Consider the following 27,157-nt stretch of genomic DNA (forward strand, 5'->3'; position numbering starts at 1 on the left):
AAGGCATTTTTTTATGCAAATGGAGCACTGAGGAATATTTTTTATAGAAAATATATACTGAGGCATATTAGTCTAAATTCCTCTATTTTGAAGGATATAAAAAATCAAATTTTCTTACAAAAATTCAGCCCGCTAAACTTCCTTAGAAGTTTATTCATTATTGTTCTGATGTTCAGTGAAAGCACAACGTTAGTATTGTTGCGTGCGAGAATATACGCGGCGGTAGAGTTTCTAAATTCACGTCTTAGCGTTGCACGAGTATTTCACACACAATCAGAAAAGAGAAAGTGAACACCAACGTTTTTACGTGGAAAACCCAAAAATGGGAAAAACCACGGGGCCTCGCCCAGTTGCAAAGTTCCACTAGTGTTTTTGTAGATTACAAATGGCGGATTTCGTCCCACAAGTCGGGATAATCCAAATACAACTTGTTTCTTCCTCGAAATTCACAAGATCCTGCGAATTCCTTTCATTATGAATAATTATCAAACACGAATATCTTCGTACTCTGCGAACAAACCGTAAGACCTATTGTTTAAATCTGGCTTGATCTACATCTTATTGGATAAATATATAAAATATTATTTATATGTATATTTCTAAACTTAAAAGGTGCTTAAAAAAAGTGTTTTGGCCTAGCGATATTCATCACCGCAGTCTCCGATCGCTTTCAAAAGATCTCTCCCGTTCATTGACACCTCTGTGATACTTCTCATATCTTCTTCATCCAGATCAAGGGACAATATGGCACATGTGTCTTTTATATGCTCAGATAGACCTAGCCTAACTCCAACCATTGATCCTGCAACTGATGCCTGCAATCATCCAGATGACATCAAATGACAGTAATACATAAGTTTGAGAACGCAATGATGTACTTGGATTGAATTTCATTTCCAGCTTTTCGTAATTTCTTGTAGTATCTTTTCAGGAAACAAAGTAAATAAAAATAGTTATGATTATTTATCAGCTATGAGTAAATATTATGAAGTTTTAATATTTATTACCTGATTCAAAACATATCTAACGGCTACGGAAGGAATAGAAACCCCGTGCTTTGATGCAATGTTCTTCAGTGTTTGAAGCAAAACTTGAAAGAGGCTCCAACTTCCCCAAGCATCAACCATCTAAAATATCCAGATAATAGAAATCAGAAAAGATCTAATGGAAACCAGTTTGCAATAGAATCTGTCCATATTAGATGCATCTTTTACCCTTTTATACTTCTTCAGAGATGGGGTATTTAAAGTAGGGCCTGAAAAAGGGATTGATAAATTGACATCTAGGAACTTCTCAGACAGGAGGCCACCCATAACAGTTCCATACCTGCATCAGTAAGCATATTAAAATGATGTCTTAATCTGCGTTTGAGATAGCTGAATATATTGAGAGAGAGTGTGTGTTTGAGAGAGAGAGAGAGAGAGAGAGAGAAGGATAGACGTTATAAGTTTAACTCCAGTTTGCTGACAAAGCTCTGCCATTTTTTGTTGAGGTCGCATGTCAATAACAGAGTGTTGCACCTGGAAGAATCATTTAAACGCATAGGCATGAAAGATAACTATGGAACTTATGAGATAATTGAAGGAAAAAAAAAAGGCCTTATTACCTGATTGCTAACTATTGGAATACCGTTTTCCAGTATAATTTGTAATCTCTCCGTATCGAAATTTGTTAAACCCAGGGTTTTTATTTTACCTGTACGTGCTTAATTAATTGATTTAAAATCTGATCAGAACCTAATAAAGTGTTAGGTGAAATTTTTACAAATAAATACTCAGACCTTCCACCTTGAGATCGGCCAAGTGTTTGAGAGCATCAAGGTATCCAGAGTTGGAGTAATCCCACCTATTTTTTTAAAAAAGGAATTTACCAACTTAAAATACAGAAATGAACTAAAGAAACAAAGCTACCATTTCTTGCATCCAGCATTTGTAGAGGTAATTGAAAACATACTTATTGCCTATCGTCTTCGAAATGTGCTTTTTTCAAGAACAATTTTTTTAAAACTAGCACATTACAAATTCGTTAATTAAAATAAATAAGAGAAAAAAGTTTAAGATCTTGTACAGTCGTCCGAATTTATCAGTGACCGACTATTGACTGACAGCCAGTTCCTATATTCGGGCAACTGAATATAGTTAAATTCTTTTTCCGGCGATTGGATTTTAGAATTTTTTTTTTTGACAGTTCGATTTTAAAATTGTGTCATTTTTCTTTAAATTAAATACAGAATTTAAGAAAATTAGAGAGTTTAATAAAATAATATTATTTTGAAAGTAATGAATGTTAATTATTGTTTATTTAGATTATTAGAAAGAAATTATTTATTTTTAGTATAAGTAATTAAATTATTTTTTTGTTTTCAATGATTGAGATAGATTAAAATGAAAAAAATCACATAATAAATTTAAAATTTCCTACATCGTAATTCATCAAATTTAACTTCAAGAAAGATGTTCTATAACTATTTAATAGTTAGTGATTTACATAACCTAAATATCGATGATATTTGCAAAGCCAATTTTGGTTTCGGAAATTGCTAAAATATTCCCAAAATAATAAATGCTGAGCATTTTATTGGATCTTTCATTTACAGCTCATCTTAGTCTGTTGATTTAGAGCTATCAACTAAGAGATCTTGAGTTCGAGTCTTGGGTATTGTGTGTGTGAGTTTGGAACTTTTATTACGTTCGGTGCAAGGACGTAGAGGAACGTCCGGTCGAAGGCAATTTTCCGTCTAAAAACTAGGTATTTGCTCGGTACAACTAGGTATTATTTGATAATAATGAAGAATACCGTTCTCTGAAGACCAATACCGAGTTATACCGAGCTGTACCGAGAAATACCGAGTTGTACCGAGTTTTTCAGGGAAAAACTCGGTACAACTTTGGTATAACTCGGTATTTACTCGGTAAAGCCCGGTATACTCGGAATTGGGTCTTCAAATGATGGTATTCTTCATTATTATTTGGTATTGCTCGGTATTTGCTCGGTACAACTCATTTTTTGGCGGGAATTTGCCTCCGACCGGACGTTCCTCTACGTCCGGTCGGAGGACGTAATAATTGTTCGTGAGTTTGCCCCACCCCCCCCAAAAAAAAAAGAACCGTCATTTTTCTATTAGAGTTGCAATCATGCACAATTTGTACAAGGTTTCCATTTTTATAGAGATGTCAAAATGGGTTTTTGGGTCCTGTTCAAATCCAACCGTAAACCGACCCGCCTTTAATTGACTAGACCCAAACCAGATCTGATTTGGAAAATGTGTTAGAAATTCAAACCCAAACCCAACATGCCCCTATCCCAGGATTGAACCGCCTTTAACCAATCAACAAATTCTAACAACCTTCCATGATGTGAACATTTTATTTATGGAAAGCATAATATTTTCTTAGGTTGGACATATGAAGCTGTGTATATAATGTGGGTGGTCGACAAAAGTATTCTTTATATCGTGTTTACCAATTCGGCATAAGAGACCCAAAAAGGTCGTGGTGACATTCTTGAAGACCATAAAAGATTAGTTTCATAGTGACAAATGTGCTTGTGTACCAATGTTCAATTTATGGCTTAGTATAATCAAGTGGTGGTTGATTCTAGTGAGTGTCATGGTAGTTTTACTTTAGCCAAATTGAATTTGAGTCAATTCTAATAGATTTGATACCATCATGAATTCCCAAATTTATAATATCGAGATTTTTTATTTTCCATATGATTTTACTCTTATGTATACATGTGATTGTTGGTGACTTATAATATTTCTGTTAATTTATTGGGTTACTTCAATCATAGTGCATACTTGAAAGATCGCTCCAAGATCAGCATAGCAAGAGTGACCATAAGTTCTAAATCCTTGACATTTAAATATCATGTTATTAGTGAGTAATAAATTTTTATACTCTTTAAATTTTTGTCTCATCGATATTTTATACCTTGTGAGTTCTTCAATAATTTAAAATAGTAGTGAATTGAGTGAATAAAAACCTCTTGAACTTGCAAATGATGTTATTTTCCCTAGCAAAAGGAGAATGAACCATCTAGTGATGATTACTTGAAAGTAGTAACTAATAAGTGACACTTCAACACATCATTGATGTTCAATATGGAGGTTGCCAACTAAAAGTAAGACACATGGTTAGGATGATCCATCCTCCTTTTATATGATTCAAGGTAGTTGAGTTTGAACTTATTGGGAGGTTTCACCTTTGACAATTCACAGGTCCATTGGGTTTGCTTCCCAATTCATCACGGAGGGGGATTGGATACTTCACTGATATCTAAACTATAAGTTTCCTCTAATATTGAACTAGAGGTTAGTGCTCTTGTACTCTTCATTGCCTTCAAACTATTCAACCTGAAGATCCCTTTAATATCTCTACCATTGGAGTTATTTTAGGAACATGCTCCAAACATCCCTTGATTATTCTTGTTATACTTTCTTCAATTCATGTAGTTTATTTATATATAATAAAACTTTTTGTTGTCTAGCTTCCCCCATGATTCTTTGTTTCATTATTATGCTCCTTATAATGATTGGCTTTTTCTTATTGTCATCAATTCGCTCTCACTAAAACTTAGAAGATGTTGGATCCAAATCTGTTCATGGACAATAACATAATCTTTATAACAAGAATAACAAGGAAGATAAGATGAAAAGTTATGTGATTAAAAAACAAAAAAATTTGGAGTGAGAATATTTAAGATTTCTCAAGAATACCTACCAATGATTGGGTCCATGGATCTTTCTTGTAATACATTTTTCTATCTATGCAGATTGTTTGTTTGTCAAGAAACTTTGGTTTTCCATGTTCCATGAGGCTTCTTTGTTTCGCTCTTGTGATCCTTGTAATGCTTAGTTTCTACTTATTACCATATATTCATGCTTACCAAACCATATATGATGTTGTTTCCAAATTTTTTCATAGGAAACAATATAACATTGATAACAAGAATTACAAGGTAGATAGAATAAACATTTTAGAGATAAAAAAAGAATTTTGTAGTGAGAAGCTCTAACATTTCACCAGATTGCCTTCGAATGACTTGGTTTCCAAAAACTCCTCTTGACTATCTATTTCTATATTCAGGCCAAAGTTTTGGGTGTTACAGAAAAGATTACTTAAGAAATAAAAAAAACACATCAAAATACACCACGCATGGAGCAAAAAAATGTAAAAAAAAAAATATGGACAATCAGCCAAGTCAATTACTAGTATGAAATTTTTAGATGCTTAATAGCCAACTGGCCAGGCAGAGTCATCAAATTTGTTGGGTCAAGTTATTGATTTTTCTAGATGAAGAGCAGATGAGTAGCTTTAGAAAAGTGGGCTTTGTGCTTTTGTAATTTGACATAGTTGAGATTTAAACCGATTATGCATTTGGCAAACAAACATGACCAACTCATTATAAGCCCGACGATTCACTATATGAATAGCAAGCTTTGCACCGAGCATGCCACTCTTAGGCTTCATTTGGGATGGCTTACTTCTTGCTTCTTATAGCGGCTTTCTAGTACAAAAATTAAAATGTTTGTGCTAAAAATCCGCTTTAAGAAGCAGTAAGAGAGTCGTCCCAAATGAAGCCTTAGTTACATCGTGAATCTGTTAAGTTAATTACAACATTTGTGCATTCATTGTATATTTAGCAAGCTTTGGACTTAGTACAACTATGGTGGGCTCATCATAAACTTGACAAGTTCTAATAAAGTCCCTGCAAAGGTTAGAAGAACAGAATGAATGGAGAAGAAGGCAGATGAGTTTCAATATTCATTGTATTTCTTTTGAGCGTGTAATACATGAATTTTATAGAGAGAATTGGAGACAGGTAGTTAGAATGTCAGGCAGTCGTTTGAGACAGACTGCAGAGACACTGCAACAGGATTTCATGCTGCTGAGCACGATAGCTATTTTGTGCTGCGAGTATATGAGAGGTTGTGTTAACACCCCCCCTCAAATTGATTGTTTGGTTTGCAGATTGTCAATTTGTTGCGAAGGTCAGCGAACCTGAGTCTAGTTAAAGGTTTTGTTAGAATATCCACCGGCTGATCAAAGGAGCTTATGTGGGAGACGTCGATTGCTTTGCACTGAATGTGATCACTGATGAAGTAGTGATCTATTTCGATGTGCTTGGTCCTGGCATGAAAGGTAGGGTTGTTTGCGATGGCGATGGCGGATACATTATCGAAAAAATCGTTGTGGGTTGAGACTGCTAGGCATGAAAGTCATGTAGGAGACGGCGTAGCCATATAACATCATAGGTTGCAGCAGTGAGAGCTCTTTATTCTACTTCGATTAAAGATTTGGCCATCATGGTTTGTTTCTTTACGCTCCATGATATGAGGTTTGGACCTAGGTATGTGCAGAATCCTATGATGGACTTTCTATCCTCCGTGCTAGATGCCCAGTCGGCATCTGCATATGTTGTGAGAGTCAGTTGGCCAGCAGAAATGGGTACTCCATAATCTTGAGTGCCTTTGATGTATCTGAGAAGGCATTTGAACTGCTTGAAGTCTGTAGCTGTCGAGCAATGCATATGCTGACAAATGATGTTGGTGGCGAAGGCAATGTTCGACCTCGTCACGGTGAGATATTGCAGGGAGCCTGCTATCTACGATAGAAGGTGGGGTTCTCATACAAAGATTGGTCTGTGGGAAACCAAGAATATTTTAGAGAGATTGGAATATTGACTGGTTTGGATGAGTCCAGTCTAGAAGAGTGAAGGATTTCTCTAGCATAATGTGCTTGATGTAAAAATAGACCTGCTGGGGTATGCTGAATCTGTATACCGAGAAAAAGATTGGCCTTTCCCATTTGTTTTAGTGCAAACGTCTGTTTTAGTTGGTAGAGGAGCACCTAAATGGTGGGTTCGTGATTTCCCGTCAGAAGGAGATCATCCACATATACTAGTAGTTATAGTTTAATGTCCTGAGTGTTGTAGATGAGCAAGGATGGATCGACTTTGCTGAATTGAAAGCCGAAGTTGAGCAGGAACATTGTCAGTTTGTGAAACCATTAGCGTGGCGCCTGCTTAAGACCATAAATGGCCTTGTTTAGTTTTCACACATGATTGGGGTACTTAGGATCAATGAAACCTTGAGGTTGCTGTACATAGACCTCTTCTTGGAGGTCTCCATGAAGAAAGTATTATTGACGTCGAATTGGAGAATTGGCCAGCTCCTTTGGAAGGAAATGATGAGAAGAACCCAGATTGTTGGCATCTTTGACATAGGACTGAAGGTTTGTTAGTAATTTATACCATATTATTGGCAGTATCCTTGAGCAACCTGTCGTGCTTTGTAGCGATGAATTGTGCCATCTATGTTTAACTTTATTTTTTATGTCCACTTGCAGCCGAGGTCTGGGGCATGACTGGTAGAAGGAGTGAGATGCCAGGTACCCTGTTTTTGAAGGGCCATAAACTCGGCTGACATTGCGTTGCGCCAATGAAAAGCTTTGGCAACTTGAGTGTAGCAAGAGGGAGTAAGACCTGTATATGTTACAACTAGTAAGTCGAATATTATTTTTTGTTATGAGGTGGCCAGTTTGAATATGTGTTTGCATAGGATGTTTGGGTGCAGGGCAGGAAGTAGTGGAACTGGATGTGAGTGTGTTAGATGTCTAAGAGATGTTGGGGGAAATTGTAGATTGTTGAGAGGGAGTGGGTTGATGTATGTGAGTCGTTGATCCATGGGAGTTGGGAGGAGTTGGTTGTGGTGGATTGGAGTATGTGGAGGTGGGAATTAGAAGGAGAGGTGGAGTGGAGTCTGGTGTGAGAGGGGTGTGGACAGTTGATTGAGTTGTGAAGGGAAAGTGTTGTTTGTTGAAGATGACATAGCGGGAAAAATGAAGTTTTTGATTTTGAGGTTTGTAGCAGCGGTAACCTTTGTGAGAGGTTGAGTAGCCAAGGAATATGTAGGGTGTGGAGCGAGGTGCTACTTTGTGTGGGGTCTGAGGCTAAAGCCAGGGAAAGCATGAGCATCCAAATACTTTGAGATGGTCATAGGTTGGTGGATGGTCATGTAGTATTTGGATGGGGATCTGAGAGTTTAGAGAAGAGGTTGGTAGTTTGTTGATTAGATAGTTGGATGTTTGAACGGCCTCAGCCCAGAATTTAGATGGCAGATTTGCAGCATGTAGGAGAGTGTGGGTGGTTTCAAGGAGATGCATGTGTTTTCTTTCGGATACACCATTGCTCCGGAGTGTAGGGGCAGCTGAACTCATGACGGATGCCATGATTTAAGAGAAAATTTTTGAAGTCATGACCAGTGAATTCCCCTCCTCCATCTGAGCATAATGTGCGGATGGAAGAGGCAAATTGATTCTTTATTAAATGATAGAAGTGCTGAATTTAATGTTAGTTTCATTTTTAGAGTGCATTAGGTACAACCAGTAGAAGAGAGAGCAATCATCTATGAATAGTATGTAATATATGTACCCAAATAATGAGGGAAGAGGATAGGGACCCCAAACTTCAGTGTGTATTAAGCTAAAGGGAGTAGATACAAGAGCTGCGTCCTTTGGAAAGGGAAGCTTGTGGCTTTTGGCCACTTTACAGGAAGTACAGATAAAAGGTAGAAAGCTACTGCTAGTAGTTGGTAATAGCTTGGAAAATGTAGCATCGATCGGTGATGAGGGTGACCCAAGCGTGCATGCCAGAAAAAGGTGAAGTCTGGTGTCGTGCGGAGAGTGTGAACTGGAAGATGACTTTGAAGAAAAATAGGGTAGATACCTTCCTGATTATGTCCATGGAGCATAATTTTGTTGTCCTCAAGATCCTTGAGGACAAAGCCATTTGAATCAAAGGAGACTGAGCGGTTATTATCAGTATTGAGTTTTGAAATAGAAAGTAAATTGTCAGTAAGGGAAGGCACATGAAGAAGGTTTTGAAGTTTGAGCTTACGGTTAGAGTCGGGTAGTGGTAGGAGGCCTACACCTATATTGTGAATGAGAAGTGAGGAACCGCTTGCTGTAGAGATCGAGTCTTGCCCCTGATATGGAAAGGAATGGTGCAGGTTCGCAATGTCAGACGTGAGGTGTGTCGAAGCTCCCGAGTCGAGTACCCAGTCCGTGGTCGAGTTTGGTTGAGTCTGAGTGAGAACAACAAGGGAAGTTGAAGTTTGTGGTGTGTAATTGGAGTTGCACCTATGTCAGCAGGCCAGTGCTATATGGCCTGGCTTTCCACATATTTGACAGGTGGGTCGATCTGCCCTTGTAGATGGATGTGTGTCCTCTGCCTCTGGAAATATACAGAGCTTGATGCTCCGGTGTAGTGGTCACATCCTGTTATATCTCAGTTTGCAGGTTTATCTCCTCACTACAGAGTAATGAGTAGAGGGATTCAAGAGTTATGGTATGAGGTTATGTCCAGATTGCTGCTTTGAAGGGGTTGTAATAGGGTGGCAGCCCTTTGAGTGTGTAGAGTATGATATCCTCAGTGTCAATGTGACTTCCCACTACAGCGATGTTGTCTACCCGTGACTTTATTTTCACCAGGTATTGTGTAATCGTTTGATGTCGCATTTGAACGTTTTGGAGCTCATTTTTCAACTGAATGACTCTCGACTGGTTGGTGGGTTGCAGTCGAAGCTCTAAGGCTGTCCAAATTTTATGTGATGTTTTGAGATGTAGAATGTAAGGAAGCACTGAGGGTGAGATCGTAGAGAATAGAGCTGAGATGAGGTTATGGTTGACTAGTTTCTAGAGTTTGTAGTCAACTGAGATTGAGCCGAACTCGGAGGATTCTTGAGGACAGAGTAGAGATCCGATGATGTATCCATCGAAGCCATTTGCCGCAAACGCTTGGTAGATCTGTAATCTCAAGATGGCATAGTTGTCTATTGTGAGTTGAGTGTGCACTATGAGCATGAGATTTGACATCAGAAATTTGAGGGATGGCAGAATGATGGTAGCAACCATGGAGGAAGATAGAGTGGATGTTGTCCTAAAATGGGAAGAGGAGCCCTATTTTTCCATAGCGGCTTGGAGAAGAAGACTGTCCCAGAGTTACCACTCTGATACCATGATAGAGTCCCTGTAAAGGTTAGAAGAACAGAAAGAACGGAGAAGAAGGCAGATGAGTTTCAATATTCATTGTATATCTTTTTTGCATGTAATACATGAATTTTATAGAGATTATTGGAGACAGGTAGTTAGAATGTATGGCAGCCGTTTGAGACAGACTGCGGAGACAGTGCAGCAGGAGTTCGTGCTGCTGAGCACGATAGCTATTTTGTGCTGCGAGTATATGAAAGGTTGTGTTAACAAGTTCACCATCATCTCCTTTCTTATTCTACTGAGTTACTTTGTAACAAACTGATTATGCTTTATTAGATCTTGAGAGATACGTGGATGTAATCTAAGAGAGGAGAGGCAAGCTCTCCATTGTTGAAAAGCACATTATAGCTAATAGAGGGAGAAGAGAATAAGGTCACCATCAACAAAGGACATCTCACTATCATAGTAACTTAGAAAACCCCAGGAAAGTCTTCCTGGAGAGATAAGAACCCATGCCATAATCTTGGAAGCCTCTTTTGGGAGCTAGGCTTTCCACGATCTAGCGAACATGCTGAAGAAAATTTTGGCTTAGCTGGAGATCTTGTTCAAAAAAGAATGCAGCGTGTAGCACTACACTGAAAAACTGGTGTCACATGCACATGTTTATCCAAACAAATCCTAATCTATTATTGATGCGCCTTATTAACTTTTGCTTAATACTGAACCAAAAGAGAATGCAATATATAAGAAGTATTATTAGCATATGACAAATTTATTATGTGAATTACAAATTCAAAAATAGACATCAAAAGTAACCGTTCTTACTTAAGAATGAACAGAAGAACAAAAATGAATTCCAAAGCTTAAATTTATCAACCATATTCTTTGCATATTTGAAGTTTACAAATTTTGACAGGGAGAATGATTTGTTAGGAACTCTACTTTTATATATATATATATATACACATACATACAAATTTTGACAGGTAGAATAGGAAAAATACAAGCACTCATATATACTTACCAGTGGAACTGAAGCATGTCCAATGAAGAAACATCCATCCTTTTAAGTGACGTTTTGATGCTCTCCCTCACATAATTGCTTGTCATCTTAACAGGAGATGGCACCCATTTTGTAAGGCTATAAAAAAAGACAACTTGAATCAGAAGTTATGGATGACATGATTTATCCAACTCAAGTGCCTAAAACTCATCATATGATGAACTATTTTAATATAATCAAATTTTTTATTGATGCTTGTTACAAGCATGATTAAGATGTTATTACAAATGTTCCAGATTCTTATACAAGTAAAATAAAGAGAAAGCATTGTATGAAACACTGACCCTTTGATCTTTTCAAGGAACTCTGGAGGTCGTTCCCGACGAACTCTGTTGATGAAAAAGCCATACAAGTCTTCTGCAGGACCGTCTAATAAAACAAAAAAATTATTTTACTTGCATGCAGGTATCAGAGACACTGAAAATGTAAGAAATGACTATTGCCCATAACTACACGTTGTAGTAAGAATTTTTTTTTATAGTTTTTGTAATTTATGTATACACAAAATCTAAGGTAACTTGATATTTTGATTGTTTAATGGTTTTTTATAGACACAAGCTATTATGATTAGTTACACCTCTCGATTGCAAGAAAAAAAAGTTTTGATAAAAGCTAGTTGTTTGATAGTCATTAAATAACAAGTAAATAGTAACAACGAATTTTATATTAATATTTAAAATTTACCATTCTATCGATAAAGAAGATTGTGGAAGAAAAAAATGTGAACTTGATCAAGATCCCATTTTTTTGTCTTCTCGGGTTATTATTTCTCATGGTTTACTTAGTAAAAAAAGTTAATCGATCCAACATGACCAAAGGATTCTTGTTGATATAATGTGTTGCTTAATCTAAGGGTACCTTATAGATTTAAATTGGATGTTGTCTAAGCAGATAAATTCAAGATGACCCTAATAAATAAAGGACTTTGTTCTTATCAAGTGCACCCCTATAAGTCATCATTCAAAAGTTTTATCCATTAAGAACTTATGGGTTTTGATCGTGATCATAATTTAATGGTGTCATTTTAATGTAAAACCACTGGATTAGAGGGCTCCTGTCACAATCATTTACCTTTGGTGTCATTTGTCTATAAAAACAACCAATTAGAGGACATAGGTCATGCCATTACTCATGAGAATTATTTGATATTAAATAGTAGTGATATACCCAACAGGATATTGGTTTTTTATGAACTAAAAATGTTCTCAAATTTTTTAACCTTGATAAACAATTGTGGAGGATTAAAGGATTTTTTCTTTTAGTTTAATCGGTGATATATTCTTTTACTTGACATGTTTTCTTTTTTTATAATTCCTTCTAGATTTTTGTACTTTTATATGGATAAGGCACTGAAATGATATATATTATGCTTGGGGATATTTGAAAAGATAAGAGTTCCCACAGGTTAAGTTTGGCTTTCAACACAACCATCACCAGGGTAGTTGAATATTTTCATTTTGCTATTTTTTGAACTTGTTCACTTTGATATCCTGCTTGCTAAGGACCAAATATGATATGAGTTTCTATCATTTTATTTTATCCGCACAGCATTCATAGACAAGTTTTGACATTTATTTTACTTGTCAGAGCACATGTAGAAAATTTTAATTTTTAAGAACTTAAACATAAATTTAGTTAGAGTGCATACTTTTTAGTGCATTTAAATAATACATTTTCATGTCATTTAATGAATTTTCTTGGTGCACATACATATTTTTTTATGCTAATATATGACATACTTGCATGTTTTCAACATGAATATAGTTGAAATTTATTCTTTGCTTTAACCCATGAAGCATTCTCAAACCTTAGGTTAAGGAGTTCAATGTATTTGGTCGAAGCACATGTGAGTATTTTAATTCAAAGAGTTTACACATTTTAAAGTTATTGTGAGCTATGCATCATAGTTGCACATTTTTTAAATGGAGAGATTTTAGCTCAACTTGCTTTTAATGCAGTGCAATATTTTTAAACTTTTTATTTGAGCATCTAGCACTTATTGAAGCACATGTAGGGAACTTGACTTTTCATTTAAATGAAATGTATGGTATTTTAATATTTTTACACAATTTACTTGCACGGACTTCGATGCATTCATATAGTGTACTCAAACACCTTTCAAGACATTTACATGCTTTTTAGTGCACATACATGATGCACTTATACATTTTTTAGTTTATTTATATAATTTTCATTGTAGTTTATTTGTTATATTTTCTTTCTTTTAAAGTGACGGTCCTCTTTTTGAGATAGCTTCTGGCAGTGGCACACTATTGGGGCTATGCAATGCTTCTCGAAATCATGCACTTAAAATTTTATAATCACATTTTTATCTATGCAAGATTTTTAAAATATTCAAATTTGTTAATTTGTTTAGGCATTTGTTGTTGAATGGGGTGTAGCATTATGGATATAATCATTTTGAAATTTTATGGATTTGATGGTGTTGAAAACAAGTAAGAATATTTTTTTGCACTGTTAAAATTGTTGCAATCCAGGATCCTTAGCTTGTGATTTTGGTGATAACAAATATTATTGATTGAAATTTTATTTCTTCTACTATATATATTGGATATTGTTGTTCTATCTGTACTAACATTTCAGGTAAATCATACACCACTCACGTTTGATTAAGGATCAAGTTTGGGTAGAATATGATGTCTTTCAAAATAGTCTATATTTTTCATTTACTTTTATTTATATTTCTTGAGTTCGGCCATATAAGGTTATATAATAAATTGGTGACCGTGCACACACATAGGGGAGTGAGAAAAGAGACCGGAGATCTTTTGAACTAATCATATCGTACAATTATGATCATACTATAATTAATGCTTATGAACTAATCATAATATATGATGTATATCGTACTGTACAATTTATTTTCATTAGGAAACATTAGCTGCCAAATAATTTGGGTATTTTAAAAAATGAATTTTGAACTATTCATACTGTACGATCATAATTATATTTTATGATATTTAAAATCTTACTTAAGTTATTCCCTATGATTATTCATTTGAATTAATGTTTAATAAATATGAAAATCATATTATACGATATAGATCTTACTGTGTGATAGAAAAAGATGAAATTCAATCATCATCCTGGATATCGTGCTACATGACAATATTAATTTTTGAACTAACTGTATAGTAGGATGTTTATCGTACTATATAAACTCTTAAAATTTTAAGTAAACATACAATACAATGTTAATCATACTAGAAAATTGATAGAGACAAATTCCAATCATCCCAGTAATCATCTTATATGAATAGAATTAAATTGAACTAATCGTACCGTATGAACTTACAATTGTACTGTACGATAATTAATAGAATTTGAATAGTTTATATGAACGACTGTTCCACCGTACTGGACAAACCCCTATTTTGAAATAATTTTACTGTCTGAAATTATATCGTGTTATATGAATAGTGATAGCCTAATTAAAATTTATTTTTTTTACAAGCCTTATACTAAAGTAACTCAGCCAAATCTCAAGTTAAAGTTTTGGCTATTGAAGGGACTTTGAGGAATAATTCTTGAGAGAGCTTTGGGATTATACGTGGGAGAAGGTGAGGTTGTGCATGAGGGAGGAGTGTGAGGGGTGTTCACACAGTTGCTCAAGGAAAGATTGCACCTTGCTTCTTTTAGTGGCCTTGGTGAGTTCTTGGAGTTACTCTTGCGAGAAAAGCTTCAAAGTCAAACGTCGTAGGTTCTCTGCCTTCACCAAGAGGGTGAAAAAGGATTAAAGGTTCCTTTCCATCATGAAGAGAATGAAAAAGATTTTGTAGGTTCTCTACCTTTACCAGGAGGGTAAAAAAGGATTGAAGTTTCACTACCGTCACGAGGAGGTTAATGTAGCTTTCATTTCTCTGTTGTGCTGAGTTTGGTGGAAGTGATTTATAAGAGCCTCTCCTCCTTACTATGGGGGGAAAAGAAGAGTCACAATATTATTAGTGCAATACCCAGAGAGGAGGATACTGTGGAGTGGATGTAGGTTAACACTGAATGAATCACCATAAAATTTCTAGTGTGCTATTTCTGAATTTTCTTTTATTCTCTTTTATTTTCTACACTTTAAATTTCTAAATTGAGTTTAAATTTTCATTGCATTCTACAACTAGATTTAATTTGTGTTAGCAAAAAAAAATATTCCTCTTGATTTGTTTGTGTTTCAAAACTTTGAAAAAGAAAATCAAGTTTTTTTAAATTGCAGCTGGTGTTAGGTACTCAAAATTTCAAAAGTTGTGATATTGCTTAAAATAAAAAAGGGGATATTTGTATTAGTATATTTAAAATTATCAATTCAACCCCCCTCCCCCCTCTCTTGGTGCGCCTAGGGATAGTTCTATTCGTCCTTATAACCTCTCTAAACTTTCAAAATTTTCATTTTTGCCTAATTGTACTTAAGCATGAAGGGTTAATAAGTAGAAAGATTGTATACTCCAAATTTCAAATATTATTATAATGTTATAGCATTTTTTTTATGATGGAAATAGATCAAAATTATCAAAATTTACCCAACATCATAGTGACACGGATCCAACATCGTAGTTCTACATTTTCCTCTAGCATTGCAGAACTATAGAGCGTCGACTGTGAAATCCTAGTTGAGCGCTAAAAAAGCTTAGCGCATAGGTGCTACCCAAGGAGTGTTGCAGCTGTAGATCGAGCGTTGTAATGTCAAATTTCCCCAATGCCACTATGAAAAATAGTTGAAAACGGGTGAACCCAGGCTTAGTGTTCTATAAATAGGAGGCTTGGTGTGAGCTCAATTATTTTGGAATTCTATAAATAGAAGGCTTAGTGTTGATTTTAGAAAGTTGACAACTGTGAGATACATGAGTGAGTGTGTATGTGTGTGTATGTGTGAGTGTGTGAAGCTAGTTTTGGTGGAGGTTAGCTTTTTTGTATTTGTTTTGTGAGTCTTGTACTAGTATGGAGAGGAGTGAAAAGGAGTCTATATTACTTCGCTAGGTCATATCTATACTTATTCTATATTTTAACATTTATTTATTTAGTGAATTATAATATTTGTTGAATTTAATTTTATCTCTATATATAGCTTAAATCTTCTGTTTAAACTTATGGTAATTTAGGAAATAGATACTACATAAATTTGACATATAAATTTATAAATTGCTTAATGTTATTTTAACTCCTCCATGCCTCCTTTAGTTTGTGTATATATTGTGTATAAACTTAAAACCTAGTGTGATATATAGCCTCAACTGAGAAGTAGAAAAAAAAAAATAGAGGATTTAAAATATAATCTTCACATGCATGGACATATGCTGGTTAGGATTATGGGATCTTAAGGAGATACTAAAATAATAGGTGGGAGGAATTATAGCTAATACTTCAACAAGCTCGAAAGAGTGGAGTACTTATGCTTTGATTTACAACAGCATTAGAAAGAAATCTCTCTATTGCAATCATATATTTTTAAATATCATTGGTTCAAAGTTTTATAATTATTGTATTAATCTTTTGTAACTGTAGTTTTTTCCTTTTCATTGCATCACCCTTGTTACTCATCCAACAAGATAAATATAGTAATTTTATTTAGCAATACTAGAGTGAGCTAAGGATAACTCAAATTTCTTATGGGAATAATACTCATCTCATCACTTTATTAGTTGACATGTCACGTGCATTTGTTTAGAACATGAATTACACCTTAGCGTAACAAATATTATTTAATAGACTAAGTAGTCTGTAGAATTGTCTGTCAAAATTTTGGTACCATTGTTGAGGAATTTGAGTTAATTTTCCTTTCTTGAATTTTATATTGTCGAACGAACTACAAATTTAATCTTTCTTTTTTTTTATTTAACCTACTTCATGGTTTTTATTTTATTGAAGTAATAGAATTATTATTTTGTTAATTATTAATTATTTATTATTTTATAATTTTCCTATTTTATTTCTTACTATTGCACGTATAGTAATAAACCACTAGTAAAAAATTTTTTGATGCCCTGTGGGCATGCAGATTGAATATGACATACTAAGTTGAAATATACTTACGTTTTCTTTGATATAAAATTAATGAAAGCTATTAAAATATACAAGTATATGTGTCAAATCAAATAATAAAATAATAGAGTGGAGTGTCAAACACAAGAGGAAGTATTCTGCCTAATTACAATTAAACTGCTACCTAAATATACAAAAATAACCTGAATGAGTAATTAGGATAGTTGAAGGAGACCACCACCACCTTTTCCTCAGAGATTGATCAGATAAAATCAAGATAAGCAATTCTCAACAAATGTTTAGATGTTTTTAAAAAAATTAACTATTAATACACCTTTCTTTGAAGCTTTAGAACAGATGTCCACATCTCCAAAATTCATGAAGGATATTTTAACATGAAAATGAAGCTAGGGGAATTTGAAAATGTGGCATTAATTGAAAAGTATATTGTTATAATAAGGAAAGAAACTTCTAGAAAAACTTAAAGACACATGGAGTTTCTCTATTCTTATAACTATTGGAGATAAATTTTATGGTAGGGATTTATGTGATTTGGGATCTAATATTAAACTCATACCATTTTTTATCTTTTAATGACTACATATTAGAGAGGTTTAACCTACTTTTGTTACTCTTCAGTAAGCTGATAGATCTTTCACTTACCTTAGAGGATTAATAGAAGATGTGTTGATTAAAGTTGATAAATTCATTTTCCTGGTTGATTTTATTGTTCAAGATATGGAAGAATATAAGAAAACACTTTTCATTTTAGGAAGACCATTTTTTAACCACTAAAAAAGCAATGATTGATGTACAAAAAGGTGAATTGACTATAAGGGTTCAAAATTAGAAATTTAAAATTGATGTACTTAAAACTATAAATTCTCTCAAGAGAAGAATAAAGATTGCTTCATGTTTTTCTTTTTAAGTAGGGGCTTCATGATTTTATTTGCTTCATGGTGGATTTAGAAGATGTTATAATAAAGAATCTTAAGGAAGAATTGTTAGAAGGGAAGTTATCGAAAGATGAAAAAGTCGAAGAGAATAAAGGAATGTCAAGAGTGTTGCGTATCTATTTTCAGAAATAGAATTTTGATGATTGCAAAAACTTTTATTTTACTTCAACTGCCTTGCCTACTAACATTTCAGGTCCACATGATCAAGATTGCAATTTGAACCAGCTCAATATTGGGTAGATTAGGTCTGAGTCAGTTTGTAATGTATTTTTTCCTTTTCTTGAGTCAATTGTAATCTTTGTGGCGCCTGATGCTAAGTAATCCTGCACACACACACTTAAGTAACTTTTTCTATCTAAATTAGAGTTTTTTTATTTTTGCTCACTCGTCCGGGATGATCCCAAAATCTTCCTGGACTATTTGTAAAAAATAGAAACCATAATTAGGGCATCCTGGTTAAGGCAGCAGTCATTAAGCATGTCGTCCTAGATGATTTTTATATCATCCTGGACGATAGGCTCAAATCAGAAAGAATCAGCCGCCAGAACAATTTAGGTAGCTTTATTTTTTAATTATCATCTAGGACATCGGCCTGGATGATGAAGTATAATTATGCCTAAATTGATCTGGAGATTAAGGAAAGTAATTAAGGTTGATTGACACGATCATATCGTCCTAGACGATTGCAAGATCGGCCCGAACGATCAGTTCAAAAAACTTGATTTCTCTTGGACGACCAACGTCTGTTCAGAGCGATGTTCTTGACGATTTGGGCAGATTTTGAACTAATTGGCTAGGACGATCAAGAGATCGGCCTAGACGATAAAGCCATTTTATTTTTGTCTAGACTCCCATTCAGAGCGATGGTATGGATGATATTCCATATTTGAACTAATCTTACAGGACGATATATTATCATCCTGGATGATATGAATATAAATCTTCTAATCTTCCTAAGTCGTCTGAGCTGATTGAGCTTAATTTGTACTGATCGTACTGGACGATAAAGTTGGTTCTTCAAACTCTATTTAAAGGACCCGTGTTTTCTCAAGTCCAAGCATCTTTTACTGCTATCTTGACCTAAGAGAGCCAAAAGGAGAGGGAGAGCGAGGGAGAAACTTGTGAGGGGGAGTTTGTGAGAGGGTTCACAAGGGTTGCTCCCAACAAGGTTCCAAGTCGTCTTCTCCGATCATCATCCCTTGTCCTTAGGGGGTTCTAGGGAGGTCTACTTCAGCAAGTAGTCTAGGTCCTCTGCCTGCTTCAGGAGGAAGTAAAAGGAGTCGATTCTCTGCCGTACCGGGGTTGGTGGAAAGGAGTGTTTTTATAAGGGCTTCTCCACCTAGCTGTGAGGGCTAAAGGAGAGACTCAAGTTAGTGAAATACTCAGAGGGTGGCTCCGAGGAGTGGATGTAGATCAAGGTTTAACCAAACCACTATAAATTTGTTGTGTTCTTTCTTTGTTTTTTACTTACGCATTTAATTTCCGCACTCTGGTGTTATTGTGGAGAATTGTGTTTTGATTTAAGATTCATGATTTGTTTGAAAAGTTTTTAAAATACGAATTCACCGCCTCTTTATTAGCCTCGTGACTAGTTCATATGGGCTTAACATCTCTAATGAACTTTGAAGTAGTATCAGAGCGGGATTCATAAAAAACAAGTTTTTAAAAGATTTTGAATTTTGATCCATGACTAATTTTGGTAATCGTAATACTGTGAAAGGGTATTCCATTACCCGACCACCTTTGTTTGATAATATTCCATTTGATTTTTGGAAAACTTCTATGTCTACATTTTTGCAATCTAAGAAAGTAATTTACAATGCAAATATTTTAGCTTTTAATAATTTTAATAATATATTAGATACTAAGGAGAGAGAAAGATATATGTAATTGATTTCAGTGATCTTAGCACCCTAAATAAAAATAAAGTTTTTTATTTTTATTGACGTATCAGTAAAATTGAAGTTAAATAGGTCTTATAAAAAATGAAGGATGGAAAAGTTGTTGGACCTAATGATATTCCAATAGAGGTTTGGAAATGCTTAGGACCTGAAGGAATTTCTTGGCTTACTAAACTTTGTAATTTTATTTTGAATATTAAAAGGTGCTAGATGAGTGGAGAATGAGTGTGTTGATTCCTACTTTTAGGAATAAAGGTGTTGCACAAGATTGTGCGAATTAAAGAGGAATTAAGTAATGTGACATACTTTAAAACTATGGGAGAGAGTTATGGAGCATAGGTTGTGGCATGACACTAATATTTCCCAAAATTAATTAGGGCTCATGCTAGGTAGGTATACTATGGAAGCCATACATTTATTGAGAGGTTTGATAGAAAAGTATAGAGGGAATAAGGACGATCTACATATGATTTTTATTGATTTAGTGAAGGCATATTATAAAGATCTAAGAGAAATGCTATGGAGAGTTCTATATAAAAAAAGGGGTTAATAATACTTATATTCAAGTCATTAAGGATATGCAAGCAAGAGTTGTTACTTGTATTCAAGCACAAAATGGTTTGACCAAGTATTTTCCTATTTCTGTTGGATTACATCAAGGATCAGTCTTAAACCCATATCTTTTTTGCTTTAGTCATGGATGTTCTCACTAGACATTTACAAGAGGTTGTACCTTGGTGTATGCATTTTACCGATGATATTCCTCTTATTGATAAGACTCGAAAGGGAGTTGAAGGTGAACTTGAATTATGGAGGTCAACCTTAGAGTCTAAAGGCTTTCGTTTGAGTATATCTAAAACTAAATAGATGGAGTATAATTTTAGTAATAATATATCTAGTAGAGGGATTTTGACTTTAGGCGATCAAGTAATTAATAAGGGCATAAATTTTAGATATCATGGTCCTATTACTCAGAGTGATGGTGAAATAGATGGGGATATTATTAGTACAGTTCATGTAGGATGAATGAACTGGAGGAATGCATTGGGCTTATTATGTGATACAAATATCCCTTTCAAACTTAAGGGAAAATTCTATAAGATGGTAGTATGACCTGCAATGCTTTATGGTGCCGAATCTTGACCATTTAAAAAGAAGCATAATATTAAATATTATAGAGATGAGGATGCTTAGGTGGATAAGTTGCTTTACTCTTAAAAATAAGATACAAAATGTGCATATACATGAAAATTTAGGAGTAGCTCAAGTGGAAGATAAGATTAGAGAGAGTTACCATAGATGACTTTGTCACATATATTGGTGGCCTTGCAATGACCATGTTAGGAAAGTAGAAGTATTAGATTTCACTTATATTAAGAAAGGTAGAGGTAGACCTAGAAAGACTTGGTTAGAAAATATTAAAAATGAACTTTCTTTGTTAGATTTAGATGAGAATTTGACCCTTATCATGACACAATGCATAAAAAGGATTCAAGTAGTTGACCCTAAATAGTGAGACAAAGGCTTGTTGTTGTTGTGTATTCATTATCTTTATCTAATTTTATTTAAGTTATTGCATACCACAATACCAAATTTTATTGAGTAGGATAATTATTGTAATTTTATTAAATAGTACTAGTATTTACATGTAAGCATTTCTTCCTTGTGAGAATGATATTATACTCTATCACTATATTACTTGATTTAATAAATATTTTTACGTATATTAAGTGGGTTTTTTATTTTTTAAATAAAAAAATCTATGCATTATTTAGGATTGATCAAGCTCTAAATCATTTCATAATTTTATAGGTTACTCTACAGAAACCATAACCTCCTTTATAATTTACTTTAAGGGGGCACTAAGGAAATAAACTTAAAAATACATAATTTTACTTAAGTGATAAAATTCTCAAAATAAAAGAATTGAAAAAAAAATTATTTATAGTAAATATAGCAGCAGGTTCAAGCATCGTGGTGCTTGATAAAGTGGCAGTGAAGTGGCATAAAATGAACTAGTCATTGGTGATGTAATGTTGACTCTGCTGCGGTGCTAAATGGCTTGGTAGGGTTAATGATTAAAATAGCTCATCTTTTGGCTAACTCAGCATAATTTTTCAAATAGGCAAATGCTCCACCGTGAGACTCCAAAATTTGAGCACTATGCCACTTTAATATGAATTTTTGCACTAAGGTGTTGCATGACTCAAAGCTCACTTTTTTTAGGCTTTAAAGCTGTAGTGCTGAATTTTGGCATAGCCACGCCATGTAATATTGAGAAACTCACATTGGGATCTCGGCGGTGCTATTAAATAGGTACCCAAAAATGCAACGTCTTAATCTAGTGTCGGGGTACTATAAAATCGTACATTGTAAATAGGGAAACCAATGCTGCAATGTCTTATTCTAGTGATGGGGTACTATAAAATCATACGTTGTGGTGCTTCTGATGATAGAACTGAGAGGTTGTTTAACACTTGTAGATTTTTACCTTCTCATGAACATTTCCTTCAATAACACCACTAAAACAATATATTTTCATGAAATTTAAACACAATAAATAATATATAATTTACAGTTAATAAATTTTCCTCAACTTAAGCTCTTACTTGTTCTTAAACAACAATAAAAATCAATAACTGATCACTTAATAGCTAAATAAAAATTAATATTTGAAAATTATTAAAACCTGAGATAATATATTATGGTCTAGAAGAAATTTGGAAAGATCAAAGTTATAATTCTAATTAAAAAATGTCATAGCAATTATCCCAATCAATCAACCTTGCTATTGCTTGTGTTGAATCTATCCATTATGTAAGTAAGTGTAAAATTGACTTGTAAATTTAGAAATGAATAATTTAACTTAGAGATTAGTTGTGCTTCTATTTAAATTGTAAGTTTATAAGTTCACTATTATATATACTAGTTCACTTGTCTATTTTTCTTTAAGTATTAGGATGCATTTGAACTTAAAATAATAATAATAATAATAATAATAATAATAATAATAATAAGAAGGATGCATTTGAACTTAAGCTTTAATTGATACTAATTTTTGAATATATTAATATTTCATCTTTTTCACATTACTCTTTATGAAATTTTTATAAATTTCATTCTTTCATGCTTTGTCAAGTACATATTATATAATTTTGGATATCAAATTTTCTTTCAATCCTTCTACAACCCGAATTGATTTAATGTAAGGCTTCTATAAGATCACTAATTCTATTTTTAAGTTATCATGATCTTCCTAATTTAAGCTACCCACATCTTTTCCTTAAACTTAATTATTCATTTTTCAATTCGGTTATAAATGCTTTAATATATAGTTTCAAAATTCAAATTAAGTCAATAACTTAGTTTATCTATATTAATTAATTATTAAGCTTTTCAAATTATGAATGATTATGAATTATTTATTCAAACTATCATTTAAGATTTTCTTACTATCCTAATTTTATAAAATTTTAACATTAAATCCATAGTTCATCGTTTTTTATAGGATTGATCAAAAATTTTATGAGAGGTTCTTTTTAGTGTAAATCTTTCATGTTATAAATATGATGGCAAGATTAATTTCATAAACAATCATTTTATGAATTATTTCACTCATCATTGTGTTCCTAGGCCATTATTTTGCTTGAATTCGATCAAGTTGAACATGGAAGGCATTTTCCTTGGTAATCTTGGTGCTCTTAGCACATTGGCTCAATTAGTTTTGTGATTAATTGGTTGGTGTTTGAGCAATTTCTATCCCAATTGAGATACTTCAGACTCAATTCATGAAAGATGTCATGTTAATAGGCCATTGTTCTTGTCATTGGTGTTCGAGTCAATTGTATCAAAGCATCTCAAAATTGAGCTTCTATCATCCTTAACTTCTTAACACATTGAAGGGTTGTTCAAGATGTCATTTTCCACCTCAACCAATGCACAAAAGTGACTTTATGGTAGGAAAAGAAGTCAAAACTGAAACTCAAGTAAGCCTAAGACCAACAATTTTGATAATTCAAATGACCTCTTTACCTACCTTATTCATACCATGGCTCATACTAAATGAAATAAACCATGGCACACTTGGAGCCTTGTCATGCTCATGGCTCTCAGCATGAAGTTTAAAGAAGGATCACCAATAGCACAATCTTACAACTACTAGTCTTCCATTATCGAACTCTAATAGTGGATAAACTATAATAATCTTGTAAAGGCTTCATTTTTCTTACTCAATCTCCCAAAACATTGAATAAAGCATTATATACAATGAAAGTGATCATGAAATCTAGTTTGATTTAAAGGATGGTTTCCATGCACTAATGCTATCACTTCTATGTCAAGGAAGTCATATATGATTGTAAAAAAGATCGAAAATATGACCAAGCTCAAAGTCCTATAGGATGACTGAAGTGTATTATGTTAAAATCTAAAATACATATGTGGCGCAATAAAAATTGTCTTATAATTCCAACAAATTCCAAAATCTAAGAAACTCCTTGTGAGACATAATGAAATCCATGTTGTTGTTTGAGGGCATATCTTACTCATGGATCCATTTCCTACCATCAAGAAAGCTCAATATATCATTCTCAAGGATTAAAAACAATAAGGAATATCAAATGAAAGTAAACAACTAGTCAAAGCCTTAGCCTTTGCTTTGAATAGAAACTCACAAAGTTTGAGAGGAATTGTGCACGAAAATATCCTCATTTGAAGTTTGAGAATTGTGGTGAAATTCTATACTTATCTAAAATAAGCTAAGTGTATCTGATCAAATATGACTTTACCACTGCAATTGTAACACTATTTATGTCAATTGAATGCTAAAAAAAACTCAAGAGATAACAAACCCGATCAATAAGATTGTAAGAATTTCTTCTTCAAAGCCAATCATGTAGATATTTTCATGCCAGCGCCGATGATTAGACTCATTGATGCATCACAAATCAGATACTTGTTTATACATCACCAAATTCATCATTTTCGTTGACATACTTCTTACTTAAGTGAAAGATCTTCGAATTGATAATGGATTTTAATTTATAATGAGAAATTTTTATATCGTCCATGAAACTTCTTGTTTCTTCACTCTATAATAAAATTGAATAGCTGAAAGAAAATATAGTCACCTGCTCAAGGTAGCCCAAGCTTTATCATCCCTAGTCAAACTTCTTAAGAAATTTTGGGCGGCACCATCTTAATTGCTATGTACATGATTAATCTGTCTCCCACTCCATTCTTTTATCATTTGTGAATGTTTCCCGCCATTTGAGCTTCATCTAAGTGAACCAGTAAGATCCAAGCATTAGCGAACTTCTAAATGAACGACCCTTTAACCAAAACTCAAATCCCTTTGGGCATCTTAGCCTATAGGACTAAGTTGTATGACCCGCCCGCCATTTGCGCTTCTTCTAAGTGAAGCAGTAAGATCCACGCAGTTTGGCTGCATTTGTTTTGGCTCAAGACATTACCAATATAGCCAAAATTTGATCCCAGGCAACCAAGTTTCGTAGCTTGGGTTGCCCTTATGCTAAAAGTGGTTCTTTCTGTAGTACAATCTTTTAAAAAATTAAAATCTTTTTTTCATAAATGTCATTTTCATGAAGATATTTGTCTCTTCTAAACTTCCATAGCATGCTCTTCTGGAATGCCTCCTACTTCATTAGCATATGATGATGGAAGCTTCACATTACTTGCTCCTTACAACAGTGAAGTGTTTTAATCTAACCATCTCCCTGAATAAGAATTCCTCCATTTCAATAATAAAACTTCATCGCAAGACATTTCTTGCGACGTTTATACCCTCTAATCAACCCGTTCCAGCAATTTACATCAACCATTAAGCCTCTATTGTCACAGAAATTCCTTAAGAAAAATTTATTTTCTACTTCACTTCCTTATATCATCAAGAAGTAAATCAAAACAGTTATCATGAATTTCCAAACATGAATATCACACAATATACTGTCCTGAACTAGCCATATATCCTATTACTATCAGGATCTAGAAATGAAATAAAGAGCACATCATGAAAAAGATTCACATTACAGTCAGGAACTAGCCTAGATGGTTACCTTCTTCAAGAAAAAACCTTACTCGAACACCTTTCGTTTGTCCTTTCAATACAGAAAAACTACAATAGACTTGGAAAAGAATAAGTTTATCTATGAATGACCTGGAAAATTGAAACAACATGCCAAATACTAAAGCTTCGTTTGAGATGATCTTTTTTTTTTTTACTTTTTAAAATAGCTTTTTAGTACAAATATTAAAAGTTTTTACTAGAAAGGTACTTTAAGAAGCCTAATTCTCGCAATAGATGCTTTGTGAAGTGTGAACGATAGCCGAGTCAAAAGTTTATGCAGAGGGGGAAAAAACAAGATTTGTGTCGTATTCAGTAATCAAAAGAGCCTCGTATTTATAATAAAGGAAGGAATACAGCATCTTAGAAGTTATCCTAATATCAGAAAAATAACTTGAACTATTATGGCTTGCAGTCCCAAGTGGGATGAAAGGAAGAACAGAAGGTAGAATATAAATGATTACAGTGATTGGACATGTCGAAGCTGGTGAGTCCTGCGTCGGCGTGGCTTAGCATAGCCTGGACGGCAGCGCTGCTGTCAATGGTGCCCCATCCGCCGCTGGTCTGCCACATCCCATTAATAATTCGGCATATCACCAGCGAATCATTTCCGTTCTTCAGAGTCACCACCCGTGCGTTCTTCTCCTCCGTCGTACTCACGCACCTGGCTGACCGCAACGCCCAATGACACCTTAACCACCCGGTGGCCGGCGAAGACGAAGACAATAGCTTGCGGCAGAAGAAGAGGCAAGAAGACATCACTGCTGCTGCTGCGAAGGAGTTCCAGTAAACTGAGAAAGTTCAAGAAGGGGAAATTGGTGTGAAGTCGAAGAGGAACAATTAGAAAAGGGTTATGCAACTTTTTTTCGGAGAATGAATTATTATAATAAGTATGGAGACGGTTAATCCCAACCGCTTCAAAAGGCGATAACTGCGCCAAAGGCGCTTATCGCTCAACGAAAAAAAAAAAAAAAAAGGAAGTTCATAATTATTTTTAAAGGGAAGACAATATTTTAAAGACCAAAAAAAGAAAAGAATGACATGATATATTTTATATTAAGATGACACTAATTTTATTACAATTATTTTATTTTTATTTATTATATCTAAATTTTAGATAATATAATTAAATATAAAAGATATAGAGTTTAATTTTTTGACATTTACATTTTTTA

General features: G+C 34.0%; 1 protein-coding gene across 1 annotated transcript; it reads right to left on the reverse strand.

The window, feature by feature from the left end:
• Positions 1–618: 618 nt before the first annotated feature.
• LOC110114888 (flagellar radial spoke protein 5-like) lies at positions 619–26,741 on the reverse strand. The gene is made up of 9 exons (XM_020847918.2): positions 26,447–26,741; positions 11,340–11,424; positions 11,017–11,133; positions 1,781–1,845; positions 1,607–1,695; positions 1,441–1,520; positions 1,215–1,326; positions 1,008–1,127; positions 619–815 (listed from the first exon to the last, which is right to left on the reverse strand). Exons 1-9 carry the CDS (start codon positions 26,739–26,741, stop codon positions 636–638), a joined length of 1,143 nt encoding a protein of 380 aa, XP_020703577.1. The 3' UTR covers positions 619–635.
• Between the last annotated feature and the right edge of the window lie 416 nt (positions 26,742–27,157).

This window comes from Dendrobium catenatum, unplaced genomic scaffold (genome assembly GCF_001605985.2).
Source record: "Dendrobium catenatum unplaced genomic scaffold, ASM160598v2 fragScaff_scaffold_133, whole genome shotgun sequence".
Classification (NCBI taxonomy): domain Eukaryota; kingdom Viridiplantae; phylum Streptophyta; class Magnoliopsida; order Asparagales; family Orchidaceae; genus Dendrobium; species Dendrobium catenatum.

Coding starts and splice junctions, on each gene's coding strand:
- LOC110114888 (XM_020847918.2), bottom strand. CDS start 26,741: ATGTCTTCTTGCCTCTTCTTCTGCCGCAAGCTATTGTCTTCGTCTTCG. Junction 1,521..1,606: donor TTCCAATAGTTAGCAATCAG/GTAATAAGGCCT, acceptor TGATTCTTCCAG/GTGCAACACTCTGTTATTGA. Junction 1,327..1,440: donor ACTGGAGTTAAACTTATAAC/GTCTATCCTTCT, acceptor TTACTGATGCAG/GTATGGAACTGTTATGGGTG.